The following is a 17,232-nucleotide window of genomic DNA, read 5'->3' on the forward strand; positions in this document are numbered from 1 at the left end:
CCGGAAGTTCATGCGGTAAGCAGGGGAACGCCATACGTGCATAAATGTGGGGCTACTTTATCGGCACCCACCCTGTATAGTTCCCCGATTCATAATTAACAAGTTGTTCATCCTCTTTATTAGATTAGTTTTTTTTTTCTTTTCGCGAGGCTTGAAACTTGAAGACTGCATACTTAAAGCGGAACTTCAGCTGCCATGACAGCGGGAGGCGTAGGCCTATTTATGGCACATTCTTCAAACAGAACTTTACCACGTAGCCTCTAAAAACAGAAATTCACCGCATAGCACGCTGTGCGCCAACCATTGCCAAGAATGATAGGGTTATCGCTTTTGATTCGAAGAGAGAGAGAGAGAGGGGGGCGTACGCCTTTTTGTGGCAATTTGGATCTATGAAAATTGCCACAAAAAGGTGTACGCCCCCCTCTCTCTTCTAATCAGAAGCGATAACCCTATCATTCCTGGCAATGGTTGGCGGACAGCATGCTATGCGGTGAAGTTCTGTTTTTAGAGTGTAGCACGCCGAAAATCAAGCATTGCACAGAATTATACATTTAACATTCCTGACTTGTGAAAAACGTGGGGCGTACGCTTTTCGTGGGAACACACCTGCATAAGTGTCACAAAAAGGCGTACTCCTCCAGTTTTCAACAAATCAAGAGAGAGTACGACGTCGCTCGGTACGATGGTTGCTTAGGAGAGAGTGCTGGTTTTAGAGTGTCCATTTCGTTACTAATTAAAGGCGTCGCCTCCCGTTTTCAACAAATCAGAACAGATAACGATATCACCCGAGGTGATGGCTGCAGAGGCGGAGAGTTTTCATTTTCCCGGGGGGGGGGGGGGGATACACTTATTAAACAAAACAAAAAAGAAAAGGTAAGCCAGATGGATGTCGGCTTGTTATTCAAAAAACAAGTGAAAGGGGGAAGACAAAAAATGCAAAGAAGAGAAGAAAGCAAAAGAAAACAAAAAAGAAAAACGAAGAACAGAAAACTAACTGAAAAATCACACACTCTGGCGGGATCCTATGATATATGCAGACCTGGTATAGAAATAAGAGGAAGGAAGAAAAGAAAAAACAAAACAAAAAGAGAAAAAGCAGAGAGAACGTAAACAGTGAACATGCACAACTGAAGGCATTACGCCTTTGAAAACTGAGTGCAAAAGGAACAAAATGCATTGAATCTTCGGTGTTTGACCCGAAATGCGCGCAATTTAATGAATATGGTCAATGAAATGGAGCAGCGGGAGTTGAACCCGCTCCCAACGGATATGCGTTCCGAAGATCCTACCGTTACACCTCACTGGCAGCTGCTGGTACCTTTTCGACTGCTTCTTTTCATTGATCTGATTGCTTTGGGCGAAATTCAGGCTATGTGTTGTGTCATCCTCTGTGTTTCTTCGCCTCACCTTCTACACTCTTAAAAATGAGTTTCACCACATAGCACGCTCCTAGCCAACCGTCATTCCGAATGACAACGTTCTCGCGCCTGATTTGTTGAAAACGTGGGGCGGAGCCTATTTTGTGACACTTATGCTGTTCATAAGTGTCACAAAAAGGCGTACGCCTCCCGTTTTCAGCAAATCAGGGAAGATAACGATATCATTCGAGACTATGGTTTGCTAGGAGCGTGCTATGCGGTGAAGTTCATTTCTAAGAGTGTACTGTGATAACGAGTATGGTAGGCGGATACATATTTTACACATTGCAAGATGCATTTTGGGGGTTGGCGCCTCTTCGCTGTTTTGACCCGGGCGCGCCGAGCCACAAATGTTGGTGTCAGTCTCTTAGCGGGACTTCCCGGGGGAGGCGCCCCCCCCCCCCCTAATTCATGTTCCGGGGGTAAGCCCCCCCCCCCCCCCCCCGCGCGCTCGGCGCCTATGGATGGCTGGGTAGGACCGTGCTATGCGGTGGAGTTCATTCTTAAGAGTGCACGCCCAGCGCTGAGCTTTAACGGAATCATTCTTCGCACTGGTCGGCCTTCAACGTGTTATGTGGTGAAGTTGTGACCAGTTGAGCATTTCCTAAGCTTTTCGATTTGACAATTTCGATTGAACATTTCTTCAACATAATGCCGAATGCACTTACGGTAACATTTACAAATGACGTCGACGTCCGCTTTGAAACGTCGAACAAATTAGCACTCCGAACGCCGCCCTCGGTTACGTCGTCTTCTGCATCCGCGTACTCGTTGTCTAAAATATCTTCCAAAGTCGTACTCTCAACCATTCTCCGACCGCGTACCCGACTACCATAGTATGGATACAATGTGAATAACTCGTCGGAGCGAGTCGCCGCCTGTCCACTCGACTCAACAGCCATATCCACGAGTCTGATGAGGTAGAAGATTGCGATGCCAACAATAATGTTTGCAATGCCAAGAATACATAGCTTGGAGACAAGTAATGCCTCCTTCTTTTTTCTTAGAACGACACATTGGAAGAGCTGGTATACAGGTTGCGGAAATGCCAATTCTTTTGGGACAACGGGATAGTACGGGATTCACGTCGCCAGCCGGATTAGTCGGCGTTCCTGCCAGCTCCCCGCCGAAGTCAGTGGTGTTTCCCACTTCGTAGTCTTGTGTCTGGGTACCCTGATCTATCCGGTCCGCACCAAGATCTTCGTGGCTTGGGCTGTAGAGCTCTTCCGTGGCCTGAACGTTTGAGGCACGACACGAAGGCTCTGGAGAAAGAATAGGGGTGACCGAACGACTTCGTTACTGCTCTGGCATAGGGTCGCTGATGGTTCTACGGGAAGTTCTCTAGCGGGAGTCCATTGGTAAGCGGGTTCCGGTTGGGGAAGGAAAGGCGTTTGTTGTCCAACTTGATCGTGGACAGAGGAACCGCTGTCTTGATCAACGATTGGTCTTTTTGTGTTGACGGAGACGTGTGATCCTGCTTTGTCGTAGCCATAGTAATTGTAAAAGTCCATGTCTTTCGTCTATAGCCTGATGAAGGTTCGAACAGATCCGGGCGCGGCCGTGTTCTTCTTGCCGTGGAACTACTTATTTGTTCTTCCTCCTCCTCTCACTTTCTGGCTTTAATCCGCAAAGAGGGATTGGCCAACGAGACCCAGAAAAAAATCTTCTTGTTCTTCTGTCTCATGGAGAATGGCCATGCGTGCGAAACTACTCAATGGATGGTGGGTGGATTTTGGATGATGCAGGGTGGACTAGAAACGGCGCTAGCGGGAAAGGAAATACGAAAGACACGCTGCAACAGATCTATCCCAACTGGAAGTGTAAGAGGCAACAATATCTTTGCTGGATAATGTGGTAGTTCTGTAGTGCACAAGTTTTGTACAGGTTGTCAACGAAAGTTCTGTCACAGAAAGTACATATAACGAATCCCACAGGTAGAGCACACATAGTCAACAGCAATTCCTATAGACTTGATCAACAAGAAGTCTAAGTCAACAGACTTTCGATGTAACTGGGTTAAGAGGGTTAACATAAGAAGTCGACAGGGACGACTTCATTTAGGGACGGACGACATCAGGGACAGCGACTGTCGACAGGGTTAACATAAGAAGTCTGTAGAAAGGATTAATCCATTTTCATAAAGGATTGAGCGATAGCGTATTAAGACGAACGATACTGCAGCAATGTGCATGCACGGAGCCAATTGCTGTGAATGCCGGTCCCACTGTTCACGAGGCACCCAAATACATGAAGCGAAAGTTGAAAGCGAAAAGTTGAAATCTTCATCGATTTGTTGCACGCTTCATTTTGTGTTTTGCATATTGGACGCTCACACAAAATTACGTATTTGACATCTGCAACCATCATCTGATCTGCTTCCAAACGCGATCCTGTTGCACGACGTTTGGGGGCGCCCCGAATCATGTCCTTCAACGCCACATATGGCCGATAGCGCGCAACTCGGTCGCGTACCAGACCTGTGCGCCACCGACTGGCGCCACCGACTGGCGCCGCCGTCGCCGACGATTTGCCTGCCGCCGCCGCCGCTGGGATTAATCCAGTTGGAGGGTTCTGTTCGTGTGGCTGTGTGTCAAAAGAGAAGAGGTAGAGAAGGATGGCGTGTCTTGAAAAAAAAAAAAAAAAAATTTCGACAGTCCTGCTTTTGCTGAGTAGTAAACTGCACGCGTTTATGCGCTTGATGGCTCCTCGCAAATGCCCAGGCGATTACTGCGTACATACCATGTTAAATAACGTTCGCCCACCGCAATGTTTTGACCGTATCGCGTGGGGGCATGGTTTACCATTTTCATATTCGCGTCGCCGTCAACGCCGCCGCCAACGGCGACCGAGAAACCAGAATGACGCTGTCACACGTCTAGACCATCACCGCCGCAATCCAGTCAGTTTCGGAATCATGTTGCGTCTGTACTGCGGGTTTCTGGAAATAAAATCTTTGAGTGAATTCTTTAGGGACAGGAACTGACGGAAAGGAGAGGCGCTAATTTTGCACGTCTACGGATTAGAAGAAGAAATTGACGGCGACGTGACGCTAATCAAGGAGAAATGCATCTCGCAAGTTAAAGACAGCGTCAGCTACAGCGTGTATTTGAACGTACGAACGATTTCCTTAAATAATTTACATAAAAGTGGGCGTGATCGGTAAAAAAAATCTTTAGTGAGGAAGTCGTAAATCCGTATTCCGTTAGAGTGTAGCGCACCTTTCCACGCACTGCGCATGCATTCACGCGCACATGCAAATCCTCCGACGCTTGTGACTTTCGACTCAGTACACAGCATGGGCATTCCCAGGAGTTTTCCAAAGGGCGGAAGCGTGCGCCCCCTCTTTTCCTGGAGATGGGCGCTGCGGACTGTGGGGGTGTTCAGAGGTTCATGTTGTGACATCAAATAATAATCATGACGACCTATGTCTAAAGAGCCACAATTTTCACAAGTGACATTGAAGCTCCAGGGGGGGGGGACACCCACCCCTTGCCCCCTCTCGCCCATGGCCCAGGCCATAGCGTCAAGAGTCACAGCACAAGCCAAATTTAGCAAGTTCCTGCGACAGCATACAGATAAGTGGCAGCGTAAGTGAATGAATCACACCACAACGTAGCGTTCCGATCCCTATAGAGTCATACCCATGATTCCTGAATGTACGGCAACACAAATGACGCATATGTTCCTTACCATTTAATGACTTAACATTTGTTATAGGTCGCACAAGCCCTTCGTACAGTGCGTTCCGCCAGTTGCACCTGTAAAGCTGGCACAACTGAAAAAGGCACGCATGTAGCTGTTTGCTGCTCCGTGAACAAAAATGACAACAGTTCGTGCACCAGCAAACCACAGCAATGGGAGAACCAACTGGAAAACCCAAGCCGGATATGCTGCTGCCACCCACGCTTCTCGCCTGCCTTTCTTATATGGTTTGCAGGGGAGACGGTACGAATTTACTGCACGAATCGGACCCCTCGTGTTCTTCAAGCTGTTTTAACAGTTTAGAAGACAGCACTATTGTGTATCTGGCTTTCTTTTCTATGGTAGAGATGCCATCGCAGTACAGCTGAACGGCACGAAATACGACACACACGATCCACTAGTACGGCAGCTGTACATCAGGGGCCTGATCGGCGCTGCGGACGCCGAGCAGAACTTTGGGGGAACAGGCCTATGGTGTCCACCGGATGGACCTAACCTGAATCTAATTTCTGCTTGGTCACTTGCGCACGCCACTTGCATCGCTTGCAGTCGACATCCGCTCGTCTCGGACTTGAAGGACGGCGATGCTTCTCTATTATTCGACACGGCGATTACACGTCCGTCACTTCGACGTGAAAACAGCCTTTCTCCACGGCGATGTTGAAGAAGACATCTATATGAAGCAACCGGAAGGGTTTCTTGTAGAGGGACATGAACACCTCGTGTGTAAGTTGCGAAAATCCCTTTACGGTCTCAAGCAGGCAGCCAGGGCTTGGAATATAAAGGCAAACAGTGTCCTCCTTGAACGCGGCTTTCGACGTAGCCAAGCGGATCCGTGTTTATAATCCAAGTTAGTAGGCACCACGCGTTTGTACGTGTTTCTCTATTTGGACGATATGCTGATTTGTCATGAAAACGCCAATGTTGTTACTGATCGGAAGGGAACTCAACCAGTCCTTTGAGACAAAGGACCTAGGGCCAGTCAGGCCATATCTCGGTATTGAAATCGAGAGGACTCGAGATGGGAGTTTTCTGCTTCAGCAGACCAAAAAGATCGAAATCCCTTATCGACAAGTACTGCCTGTCAAGTGCGAAGGGTAGTCCCACACCGATGTACTCAAACTATTTGAAGCTCACGGGAGAACACGATCTTCTACCGAGCAACGAACTCTATCGTCAAGCAGTTGGAGAGTTGCTCTACTTGAGTACTACTGCACGACCGGACATCTCCTGCGCCATAGGAATACTTTGCTGTCGCGTCAGCAATCCACGTCAGCGCTACTGGAGCGCTGTGAAAACACTGCTCCGATATCTAAAGAACACTAGAGCGCTAAAGCTGAGGCTTTCGCCAGACCCGCATCTCGAACTGCTCTGCTACGTCGATGCGGACTGGGCAGGAAACCTGGTGGATCAACGAGTGGTTACTTCATTGTGCTCGGCGGAAACCCTATTTCCTGGTCCAGTCGGAAACAGTTGACAGTTGCATTGTCGTCAACTGAAGCAGAATACGTTTCGGCCGCACATGCATTTCAGGAGGTAGTCTGGTTGCGACACATTCTGTCAGACTTTGGACACAGCGTCGACAAACCTACTTGCATGTTTGAGGACAACCAGGGGTGCAGCAAGTTGTCCCTTGGTGAGGGGATCCGAGCAAGAACAGAGCACATCGATGTTCGCCACCATCATTTACGTGACTTGGTCGCTCGCAAGGTTGTCAGCCTCCAATATTGCCGAAGTAGCAACGTGGTAGCAGACGGCCTAACCAAGCCACTTCCTCGTCTTCGACACGAAGCCCTCAGAATTCAGATGGGGTTGATTTAAGAGTAGTTGTCGAGGGGATGTGTTGGTTGGGCGACAACGACGACAGTTTTTTGTCCAGGTGCACGGGCGCACACTCACGCGCACCCTCGTACTTTTGTTCTTTATTAAACCTGTAATACTTCCAGCAGGTAGTTGCTTCTGTCTTTGCTGCCACTCTACACAGGATAACAGCTTGGTTTTAAAAAATGGTAGTGATTGAAGTGCTTTCCTAGCTCCTTTAATGGTCCGCACCATTTTCTCAGTTTGCCCGGTTTGTTTTTTTCACCCGCTCTATACGAAGCTGAAGGGTGACCCGTTCGAATCCTGGCACCGGGTGTACTTTCTGGGTGTTTCCCCAGGGTTATCCCCCTTGCGTTTTGCGGGAAATGTCGGCACAGTTCCCTACGAAATCTGTCTAGGATGTACAGAAGGAAGTCGGAAGGACATGGATGTACTTGAAAGGAAGTGGAAGTCTGGCTAGGATCTCTACTATGCATTACGCAGGGCGGTCGGACATGATGTATCGTGAGAGAGATGCCAGCCCCACATTATGCTAACCTGTCAATCTGGATCCAACTAAGTGCGAACAGTCGCGATTGAACGACATATGGTGTCGTATCACGTTTAAGGAATAAAAGAAAAACGAGGGAGTGCAGGTGTATTTTCGTTGAAGGTTACTTTTAAAGTTACTGTAAAGCAGTAGAGCCACAATCAGAAAATTTGTCTATTCGATTACCTGAGCCCTCAGTGCTCCTAAGTCACAATTTTCGTCATAATTGTCCTTATAGTTTTTCTTTTTTAAAGAAAAATTTCAAACTGAAAATTACTGCCCTCATCTCATCTATCCCAAAAGTTTTTCTTGGTATGACTCTGAGAAACTGTCTCTGCGGGATTCGCACGAGCCAGCATCATTGGCAAGAATGTGGAAGTCATACCACCTCCTTGCAGTGTCTCATCGGAAGGGATGGAAGTTTATCTTAGCTACCTCGGTGGTCCATCCATTCCGTTCGCAAGGTATGTTCATACAGAGATTACCATGCAGCGGCGCTTTGCGAGTGACCATCAAAACACTCAGAGCTGAAGATGTCGTTCCGGGGACTTCTGGTAGTTAACGTGACGCTCAACAATCGAGTGAGTATCTGTTGTTGCCTCGCCATTTGGCTCTGTTGTTCATGGATAATACCGAGAACTGCTTGTGTATCCAGGTGGCCAGAATGTTCTGGTAACGAGTCAACGAGGGCTTGCCTGTGTCAAACGCCAGCGGAATGAATCGACGGAAGTCTTCGATCTCCATATTTATTTTCTTATATTCTTATTTCTGAAGAAGGTTGTAGTCACATTGCCTGCGTCCTTCTTGACATTACTATGTTGACATCGTACAAATGACGTAACGAAAGTACTATGATTGTAGACAGTCTTTGGTATTGAAAGAAGTCTTCCTGGCTCTTGTGGCCGGACAAATCGATGTGCCCACCTTCAGCGGAGCAGCTGGTGGGTTATTATGAGCAGCAGTGGGTTATTAGGAGTGCCTTCGAGGGTGGAATCCGACCCGCATTATTCGACATTCGACAGCCCCCCCCCCCCCCCCCCCCCAATGTAAGAAACCCTCACTCCCGTGCCACGGAAGCTCAGAATGAGTTTATTCTCCTCTTCTTCCTTTTCCCTATAATTACGAGCGCCTACAACTGTGTCCAAGTCGCCAACAACTGAGCATTGCTCGTCAGGTATGGCGGCAAACAAACATTGGTTCTAAAACAAAAGAAGTCGGCTACAAGTCTACTATGTTGTCATCATGAGCAATAAGCCAGTCGGGAACATTATGACTGTTGCCTGACAAACCGGTAATTATATCCCACCGGACGTCGCCCGGATCCGTTTTACTGCAATCACTACTTACAAACTGAAAATATTGAGCGCTCCCTGTCATATGTATAACTTATTGTGCTGGTTTCGATGCAACAAGCTGTTAAAGTATAAGCCCGCCAACACAACCTGTCTATCTGCTCTACACTGTGCATGCCAACACATATTCGTTACTAGCTACAGTTCATTAGGTTTACAAGTGGAGTGGCTTAGGGTAAAGCTTCCAAATGCTCACAGGCTAACACGATATTCGCACTCCAGCGGAAATATCACTTGCGGTTTTTGAATATGTGTGGACTACGACGTAAATAGTGGACAACTAGCAACTAGCGATGTGCGTTTATTTCATACACTTACGGTGAATTCGGGTGGTCATTTCATGGCAACAATGCATAGTGCTCTGAAATTGGTGGGTCGGTGCCCGCCCTGGATCACGTGACAGTCGCCACCGGTACATGAGTGCCAGGAATACAAAGGTTTTAGACGCTTGGATCACGCTAAGGGCATCGCGGTCGCTCGTCTTCGGGTTCCGTCGTTTGCTAACACACGTGTACTTCGACGTGCGGTCCAATGAGGGCCCTCGCCACCCTCGCAATGCGGATGTGACGTCACTGGATATAGTTGGGCAATCCGCTGCCCGGTCGCTTCGAGGCCGGGCGAAAAAGTGCTAGCTGGCAAATTCCTGGCGCTCGGAAAGCAACACGGAAACATAAGAGATGTGGCAAAACTGACGAGAGCAGGCAGGATCTCGCAAAAAAACGTTGCCACAAAATGACCACCCAAATTAGGCATTAGGTATGAGATTTATTTGGGGTTGTCGATGGAAGCTCGACTCGAGCCGGAAGATAGGCTGCCATATCACGCGGCGTACCCCTTTTTGCCTTAGGCGATTTCGCGTTTTAAATCGTAAAGACAACCAGCTTAAGAGATTAGCGTGTACCTGGTTAAGTTTATTGTATAAAAATCGTGAAGCTCTTTCTGCCCATACACAGCACACTCAGTTCAGTCAAGCAGAGACCGCTTCTGCGTGGTACTGGTGATGCATGGGCTATAGAAGAGGCCTATCCTGTGGAAGAGCCATTTGGAAACCATTACTTCTATATCAAGACTGCAACTACAAAACATGACCAAGTCAGATCACTATTCCTCCCCCTTCCCCATCACTACAGAGTCCTCGCAAATTATGTATCAACTACCCCGCATCCAGACCTAGGTTCCGTGAACAAGACTTGAGATAACAAGGTATGCGGCATCATGCGCGGCACCATATGTTCCCTACCAGACTTATGCAGGAATAATTCAGGAATATTCTCGCTCCCCGCGCAGGAATCTGTAGAGAAGAGCATAGTGCGCGTCAAGGGGGCCTCTACAATTGCTCCAGTCACGGAACTGTCTCCGTTGTACACCTGGAACACAACAATCTCACCACAGTCGTCTTCTCTGTTTCAAGCTCATTCGGGACACTCAAAGATTGCTGGTAGGTAGGGTGCCTCGATATTAGCTCTAGCTAGAGGGAGGTATTATTAAGGCACCTATGCTGGAAGGTGGTCCAGCGCGTCCCGGTGGAAGGCAACGAAAGGCGCTGCAGCGGAATGCTCTTCGAGAGTCCACGAGCGGACCCCTCGAAGCGGACTGGGCTCTTGGGGTCCCGACGCGAGAATACGGTGGAAAGGGGGAGCCCCCTTGAATGGCTCACTGAGCTCCAGGGAACCCTAAGCATGGAAAGAGAATATGGCCGAGAGACTTTTCTTAATGTCTAAACCAGAGGCGATCCTCGCTGGTAGCCTAACAAACAGCCATTGAGGACAATTTTGCTTACATGTGCTATAGCAATACACAGAACGTTTTTTTTAAACCTTTCCATATCTTTCATAAAAAGCTATGAGAGAGCACAGAGGTGTAGTAGAGTCTACCTCGATTATGCGGCCACACATACTCTCGAAGAAAGTGTGCAACTACAAGGTCACTAAGTACTCAAAATTCAATAATTGAACCTCTGTATGCAATAAGGGGATAAGTCGACTTATCCTCTTTTTATTATTTTTGTTGCAATGACATCTACATACCAGTATGCACCTGCCAATGAAAACTTAGGACCTTATTGCGATTTGTTGGCCCGCTACAGCATGGTAAAAACTGGGAAATGCATGTGTGTCAATGGGATGGACAACACTCTTAAAAATGAACTTCACCGCATAGCACGCTCCTAGCCAACCATCATCTCGAACGATATCGTTATCTGCCCTGATTTGTTGAAAAGAGGAGGCGTACGCCTTTTTGTGACACTTATACTGTTCATAATTGTCACAAAAAAGGAGTACGCCTCCTGTTCTCAACAAATCAGGGCAGATAACGATATCATTCGAGATTATGGTTGGTTAGGTGCGTGCTATGCGGTGAAGTTCATTTTTAAGAGTGAATCAGATCAGGCCCCTTTCCCATTTTGGGATTTTTCGACTTATCCCCTTATTGCATACAGAAGTTCAATTTTGTAATTGGGGGATTTCGAAAAAAAAACGAGATACCACAATGGGAGGCAATACTCGTTGAAAGCCATTCCATGTATAAAAAATCCTGAAACGCGCACGTGCGTTGAAATATGCATCGCCGAATTTTGATGTGCAAGTGAGCCGAAACCAGAAGAGGAGCGGCGACAGGGAGCACAGCGCTCATTCCACGTCAGAGGGCCACGCGCTTTCGAGAGGTGGAGATGATTGCAGCAGGTGCTGCTCTACTGGTCAGATGAACCGCTTTTCGGCCCAGATAAGCCTCCGTCTGCGAACACTATAATGCGCTCGTGAGGCGCTCTCTTTTGGTTTCGGCTCATTTGCATGGCGAAATTAGGCGATGGACATTTCATGAACCATGCTCGCTTCAGTTGGTTTAAAAGATAAATGGATAGAATGGATTAAGATAAAAAGATAAGGATAAAATGGATAAGATAGGATTTTTTAAAAGATAGAATGGATTTCGACGAGGATTGTCTCCTATTCAGTTATCCTGCTTTTGTCCCATGTTCCACAATTCAAGAGTTAATGAATAAATTCGAGGTAATTAGCAACCTTGTGGTTACATACTCTCTTCAAGAGGATGTTCGCCTGGCGATAGAACTCAACTGCAAAATTCTGTACGGAATAAAAACGCCCTGTATACATACAACAGAAAACTGCTTTCGTTCTGGTTACGTCAAGGGTACGCCGCTACACATCCAGCACGTTACCCGAGAATAATAAGAAACTCCAACGCTGCACGAGTTGTCCTTACGCATGATGTTGAACTCACTCACGCTGGTATTTAGAAAAGGTCTCGGCGTCCGCAGCGTAAGCAAACTACCAGTCCAAGTGGCGTGCCCAGTTACGTCTGCATCTGCATCTGCATAACCTTCCGCTGACATATCTTCCAAAGTCGTATCCTCAACCATTCTTCGAGCACTTACTGGATCATATTCGTCGTCGTCCGGAATAAGGGTGAACAGGTCGTCATTATGAACCGGCGTGTCTCGACGGAACTCTACAACCATTTCCACGAGTTTAACGAACAAAATGAATAAGAGGAAACAAACGGCAAGGATGGTGATGCACAGAAAGAGCAGACTGCAGCAGGTACTTCCTTCACCTTCCTTGCTAGTATGACTGACCGTATGCGGTCGTGTGAGCAGTGGTAATGTCTCTTTTGTATGGATAACAGCCATAGGCGTCGCTTCCTCCGCTGGGCTATGAACCTCCGCTGCGGTTTCCCCGCCATACCAATCAGTTTCCCTATGGAGCTCATGCTCTTGTGCCAGGTTCCAATCAACTGCACACTCACTGACAGGATGTTCATAGGGTGCCTTCGCCACATGTTCCGGAGAAGGTACTGGTGGAGGCGAATGAAATTCGTAGCTATCCGGGATTAGTTCCTGTGGTGGTTCTGCGGGATGTTGCTTCGTCGGTCTTGGAACAGGTGCAGGTTTGGAAACGGGTCCCGGTTGATATGTGGGTGTCGCTTTGTAACTTGGTGTCGGTTGGAAGACGGGCGTCTGTTGGTAGACTGGTGTCTGGGAAGCAGGCGTCACTGCGTGTTGAGGTTGATAGTAGTAGCCATGGCTTTGATCAGTGGCTAGTCTGGTGGCCTTGACAGTGATGTGCGACCCTGCTCTGTCGTACCCGTAGTAGTTGTAACAAGCCATCGCTTCCGGAGTGTGGTTCAATGCCAATAGAACCACCGGGGTGACCGTCGCAGGTGCGTAAACTCTTCTTCTTCGTCAAAAGTGGTGCCAGCATTGTACGTAATGCGCGGTTACAAGTAACGCCGTTACAGTAATCGATACTTTTTTCGGTATAGGAGAGCATCGCGATCGCGATACTTTTTTAAATCGGTATCATAAAAGTATTTCCGTTACAAATTTATGGTAACGCAATCCCTGTATCGTTACCGATACTTTTTTAGTGCCCCGCCCTTTCTTCGCTGACCATATTTCTTACTCTTATTAATTGTCATCAGTCCGCCTAGCGCTGGACAAGAAGCCTGCAGACACGTCTACGTGCTCGGTAACTGTTTTCTTTGAACTAGGGGGAAATAGCCACACTGCGCTCAACACATGAGTTGAGATCAACAGAGGTGAAGTCGATGACAGTGCGCTCTGGATTCTTTCTCCTAAGCTGCCAGAGTCACAATCACATATACAGTGGTATTGTTAACTTCGGATAGGTTTCCCCGGTCATTAGATTCCACGGCATGGGTGTACGTGACACTAACGTAATTGTCATATTGACCTCTGTCAGCTCCCGGAGAGAGCACGGCCTGCTAGGATGGCAGAAGAAGACTTTGAGAACCAGGTATTGGTAAAAGTCGAGCAAAGTGTCCTAGCTAGATAATAAATATGCTGTCTTTTTACTGCAAAGCTGTCTTCTTCCAATTTGTTATTATACAAGCTGGGTGTTCACGTAAGCGAGATTTCTATGTTGCAACATCTTCGTAGTTCAAACCGAAGTATCGCGTTACTTTTTTTAAATAACGGTACCGGCACTCCGTTACTTTTAAAAAGCAACATCGATATCGGTATTTCGATACATTTTATATAAGTAACGAGTATCGGTATAGCGATACCATATTTCGGTAACGGGTACAACACTGCGCATAGCTGGCCGTGATCTTTGTTCTTCTTCTGCTTCCCGAGTATCCCGTTCTAGAAGCTGCTAGTGTGACAGTTGCGAACGAACGTGTTGTTGGTGACCCTGCCTGTCGTGGCTGCCCATGACAGTGCTCTTCCCAGTGGTGAGGTCATTGTCAGGGGAGATTCTGCTGTTATAACGGACACTGAGGCAGTAGTTGCCGTTAGTGACGGGGATGCTGTGAGCGAGGCAACATTTCCTTGAGTCTGAGGATGGGCAAAACACAGCACGGAACGGAGTGGACGACACGGGACAATGTCCGCGCCGTCCACTCCGTTCCGTGTTCCTTCGGTGTTTTGTCCTTCCTCAGACCCACGGAAACGTTGCCGCTCTCACCGTTCCACTAGCCCACTTGCACCCTCCTGATTTGTTTCATCACGGGGATGCTGGCGGTGATACTGGAGTTACGAGCCCTTTCACCACCACCACCACCAGCCCTTTCACCACCACTGGCCCCATCACCTGGCACTGGTGATGGGGTCAGTGTCGCGTCCTCTAGCTCCGACATGTTAGTTATTGACAGAGAGTTTGTATAGAGACCTGTGGGGGCGCCACCGGCTGGCCAGCACGAGAGAGCTGTTGTGAGAGGGCGCCGTAGCCAGGGAGTGGCGAGGAGGAGTCCGGGGGAGGAGGACAGGAAGCGTGTTAAAAAGGGAGCGCGACGGGGTTACAAGAGACGGGAGACGGGATGTTGACCGGGAACGACTGCTGTAACTTAGTTGAAGGTATGAAATAAACCTTTGTTTTGTTATTGAGTTGGCACAGCGTTCCTTCACGGGCCGGACGGCCGAGCACGACCCCGAGAGTAGGAATGGTCCCCACAAGTTAGATAACGAAGGTGCAGCTGCTGACGAGATGGATTTAACCGAATCTGCAGCTAAACGGAAGCGCCAGTCACCAGAGGGGTCTCCAGTGCGGGATTCCTAACGGGAGTGTTCGCGGCCTCACTTTTTCTCTTAACCCTTCAACGGGCGAGTTTTTTCTGTTAGGTCCAGTGAACTCATATCTCATTTACTCATTCGGGAGAACCACCAGAACACACAGAAACAATTGTGTATCGCTGTTTCGCAATAAATGAAAGTGGGAAGTATGGATCCCACGGCTCATTGAGGGGAACAGTTTCGGTCTAGTGCATAATTTTTTTTCACTAAGTTCGGCTGTTCTGAGGCTATATGGCGAGTGGGATACAAAGATATAAGCTTTATTTTAGGTGGAACTGCTTGAAACAGGGAGTGATACAGAGAGGAACATCGCACTGCACTCTAAGAAAAAAGGGTGTGAAAAGGTAGCAACTTCTATACTTACCACCTAGATCACCATAGCATCTGATCAAGGGCGTAAAAGGGTGGTAAAAGCAATTATCATATATCCAAATTGCTACAAAAAGGCGCACGCCCCCCTCGCAACCTTTGCAACCTTTAAGGCACAACATATGCGACAAAAATTATCTCCTGAAAGGTTCTAAGTGCTCCGCCCTTTTTTCTGAGAGTGTGGGGGCACATGTAGGGTGTTCTTTTTTCTTCGGCCTTTGTGGTGCACTTGCGACACCTTATGTATGTCCGCCCTTGTTCTGGCAGGTGTGTACCAACATTAGTCAGTCTCACGCTCCCTGGAACCTGCTTCTTGTTAGCCAGGTAGCTTGCTGGTCGGCCTGTTCGCTTTCTTGAACTGTAGCCACCGATGAGGAGTCGTGCGAGGTTTCTTCTAAGGTGAGCTAGTCAACTTTTCGTTCTCTATCAGTTTTATGGACTATATATGCGTTGATGATTGTAAGGCCAATGTGAAAATAAAAAATCCTGTGCCACCACTTCCTTGAGCGACGTACAACAGCATATCGCTCCTTAAGTTGGTCAAATCGATCGATACGCCTCCCATGATGTTGCTGTACAGTTCCACCGCTCGTGGACATTGTACCATGGACCGAGTATCCTTGTGTTCCCTCTGAACCTCTACGTATTCACTGGGATCACAGGCTGTTGTCAGCATTGTTACAGGCTTATTATCCATCCATTTGATGACAGCGACATGTGTGTTTTTGTCTTGTATATATGTTCACCTCTTTTCAGTTTTTGATTTTGTTGCATCATTGGAGGTAGTCCCTTCCTATTCGAACGCACAGTGCCAACACCGTAAAGCTTAGACCCATGAAGCTTTTCCATCCGATTTACCGTTGTAAAAAAGTTGTCGAATGCAACAATACTGGACGTGTTTCTGATAGTCTTTACAAGGGACATAACTACGTGCTCACCAAGGCCCATGTCCGGTGAACGCTCAGTCACGCTACACTTCCCTGTGTGTTTATCAAAATCTAACACATATCCCGTTCGGGAATCAGCCAAACACCATACTTTATAACCCCGTTTCACAGGTTTTAGGGGCATGTACTTCTTTAGTGAAGATCTACCCTTGAAAGGGGTCATGGACTCATCCACACAGGAACTTCGATGGAGAGTACGCCGCCTTGATTGATTCATTCAACTGTGTGATGAAGGGGTGGAGTTTGTCGAATCCTGGTTCGCCCTTTCTTGCAGCTGTCGAGTTGCCATTCACATGTAGGCATTGATGGCCAGTGGTTAACTACATGTAGTTAAACTACTAGTTAAACTATCTGATTGTAGGTAAAAAGTAGCTATCAACTACTTGCAGAAATGTAGTGGCGACTACTAGTTAAACTGCTATTTCGAGTAGTTAACTACAGTAGTTAGGTTACTGCAGGCGCCAACTACTACTTCCGATTTTGCAGCAAGCTTTAGGGAACGATTGTGCTTCCGACTTTTACCTTTAGCTACATGTTTGAGGAGAACGGAGGTGCAGAGCAATTGTGCCGTGCATGTGTACTAAATCTTCACTTTTATCACTGCTTGTGATTCATATTTAGGTGTCCAAGAGCACTATAGAATGGGATTGGTGTTGATGGACAACGTTAAGTAGTTATAGATGTAGTTAAAGAAGTAGTTTTAACTACCTCCACTGAAAAGTAGTTGAACTACTAGTTAAACTACTCCATTGCAAAGTAGTTAGTAGTTATAGTTAAACTACTGTAGAAGTAGTTAGTGGCCATCACTGCATGTAGGGTCTCAACAATCTTTTTGAACCTTTTAGTGTCATCACTTTGGATATGAAAGGAACGCCGAGGGCAGGATCACTGCTCCAGTAATGGTCAAGTGACGGGAGATCGTCAGCATACAAGCTGATGTTGACGCCCCGTGGCAAGAGAGCTGGTAAAGCAGCCATCACGACATTGAAGAGGAGTGGGCTGAGGACCCCGCCCTCTGGGACACCTGCTGTAGTGCTGT

The 17,232-nt window shown here is 47.6% G+C and overlaps 1 protein-coding gene across 1 annotated transcript; it reads right to left on the minus strand.

Moving 5' to 3' along the window:
• Positions 1-9,712: 9,712 nt before the first annotated feature.
• LOC135387351 (uncharacterized) lies at positions 9,713-13,008 on the minus strand. The gene is made up of 2 exons (XM_064616580.1): positions 12,070-13,008; positions 9,713-9,849 (listed from the first exon to the last, which is right to left on the minus strand). The coding sequence occupies exons 1-2, from the start codon at positions 12,949-12,951 to the stop codon at positions 9,832-9,834; spliced, it is 900 nt and encodes a 299-aa protein (XP_064472650.1). The 5' UTR covers positions 12,952-13,008; the 3' UTR covers positions 9,713-9,831.
• Between the last annotated feature and the right edge of the window lie 4,224 nt (positions 13,009-17,232).

Source organism: Ornithodoros turicata, chromosome 3 (assembly GCF_037126465.1).
Source record: "Ornithodoros turicata isolate Travis chromosome 3, ASM3712646v1, whole genome shotgun sequence".
Taxonomy (NCBI): Eukaryota; Metazoa; Arthropoda; class Arachnida; order Ixodida; family Argasidae; genus Ornithodoros; species Ornithodoros turicata.

Bases quoted from the DNA above. Each gene is read 5' to 3' on its own strand.
- LOC135387351 (XM_064616580.1), bottom strand. From the start codon at position 12,951: ATGGCTTGTTACAACTACTACGGGTACGACAGAGCAGGGTCGCACATC.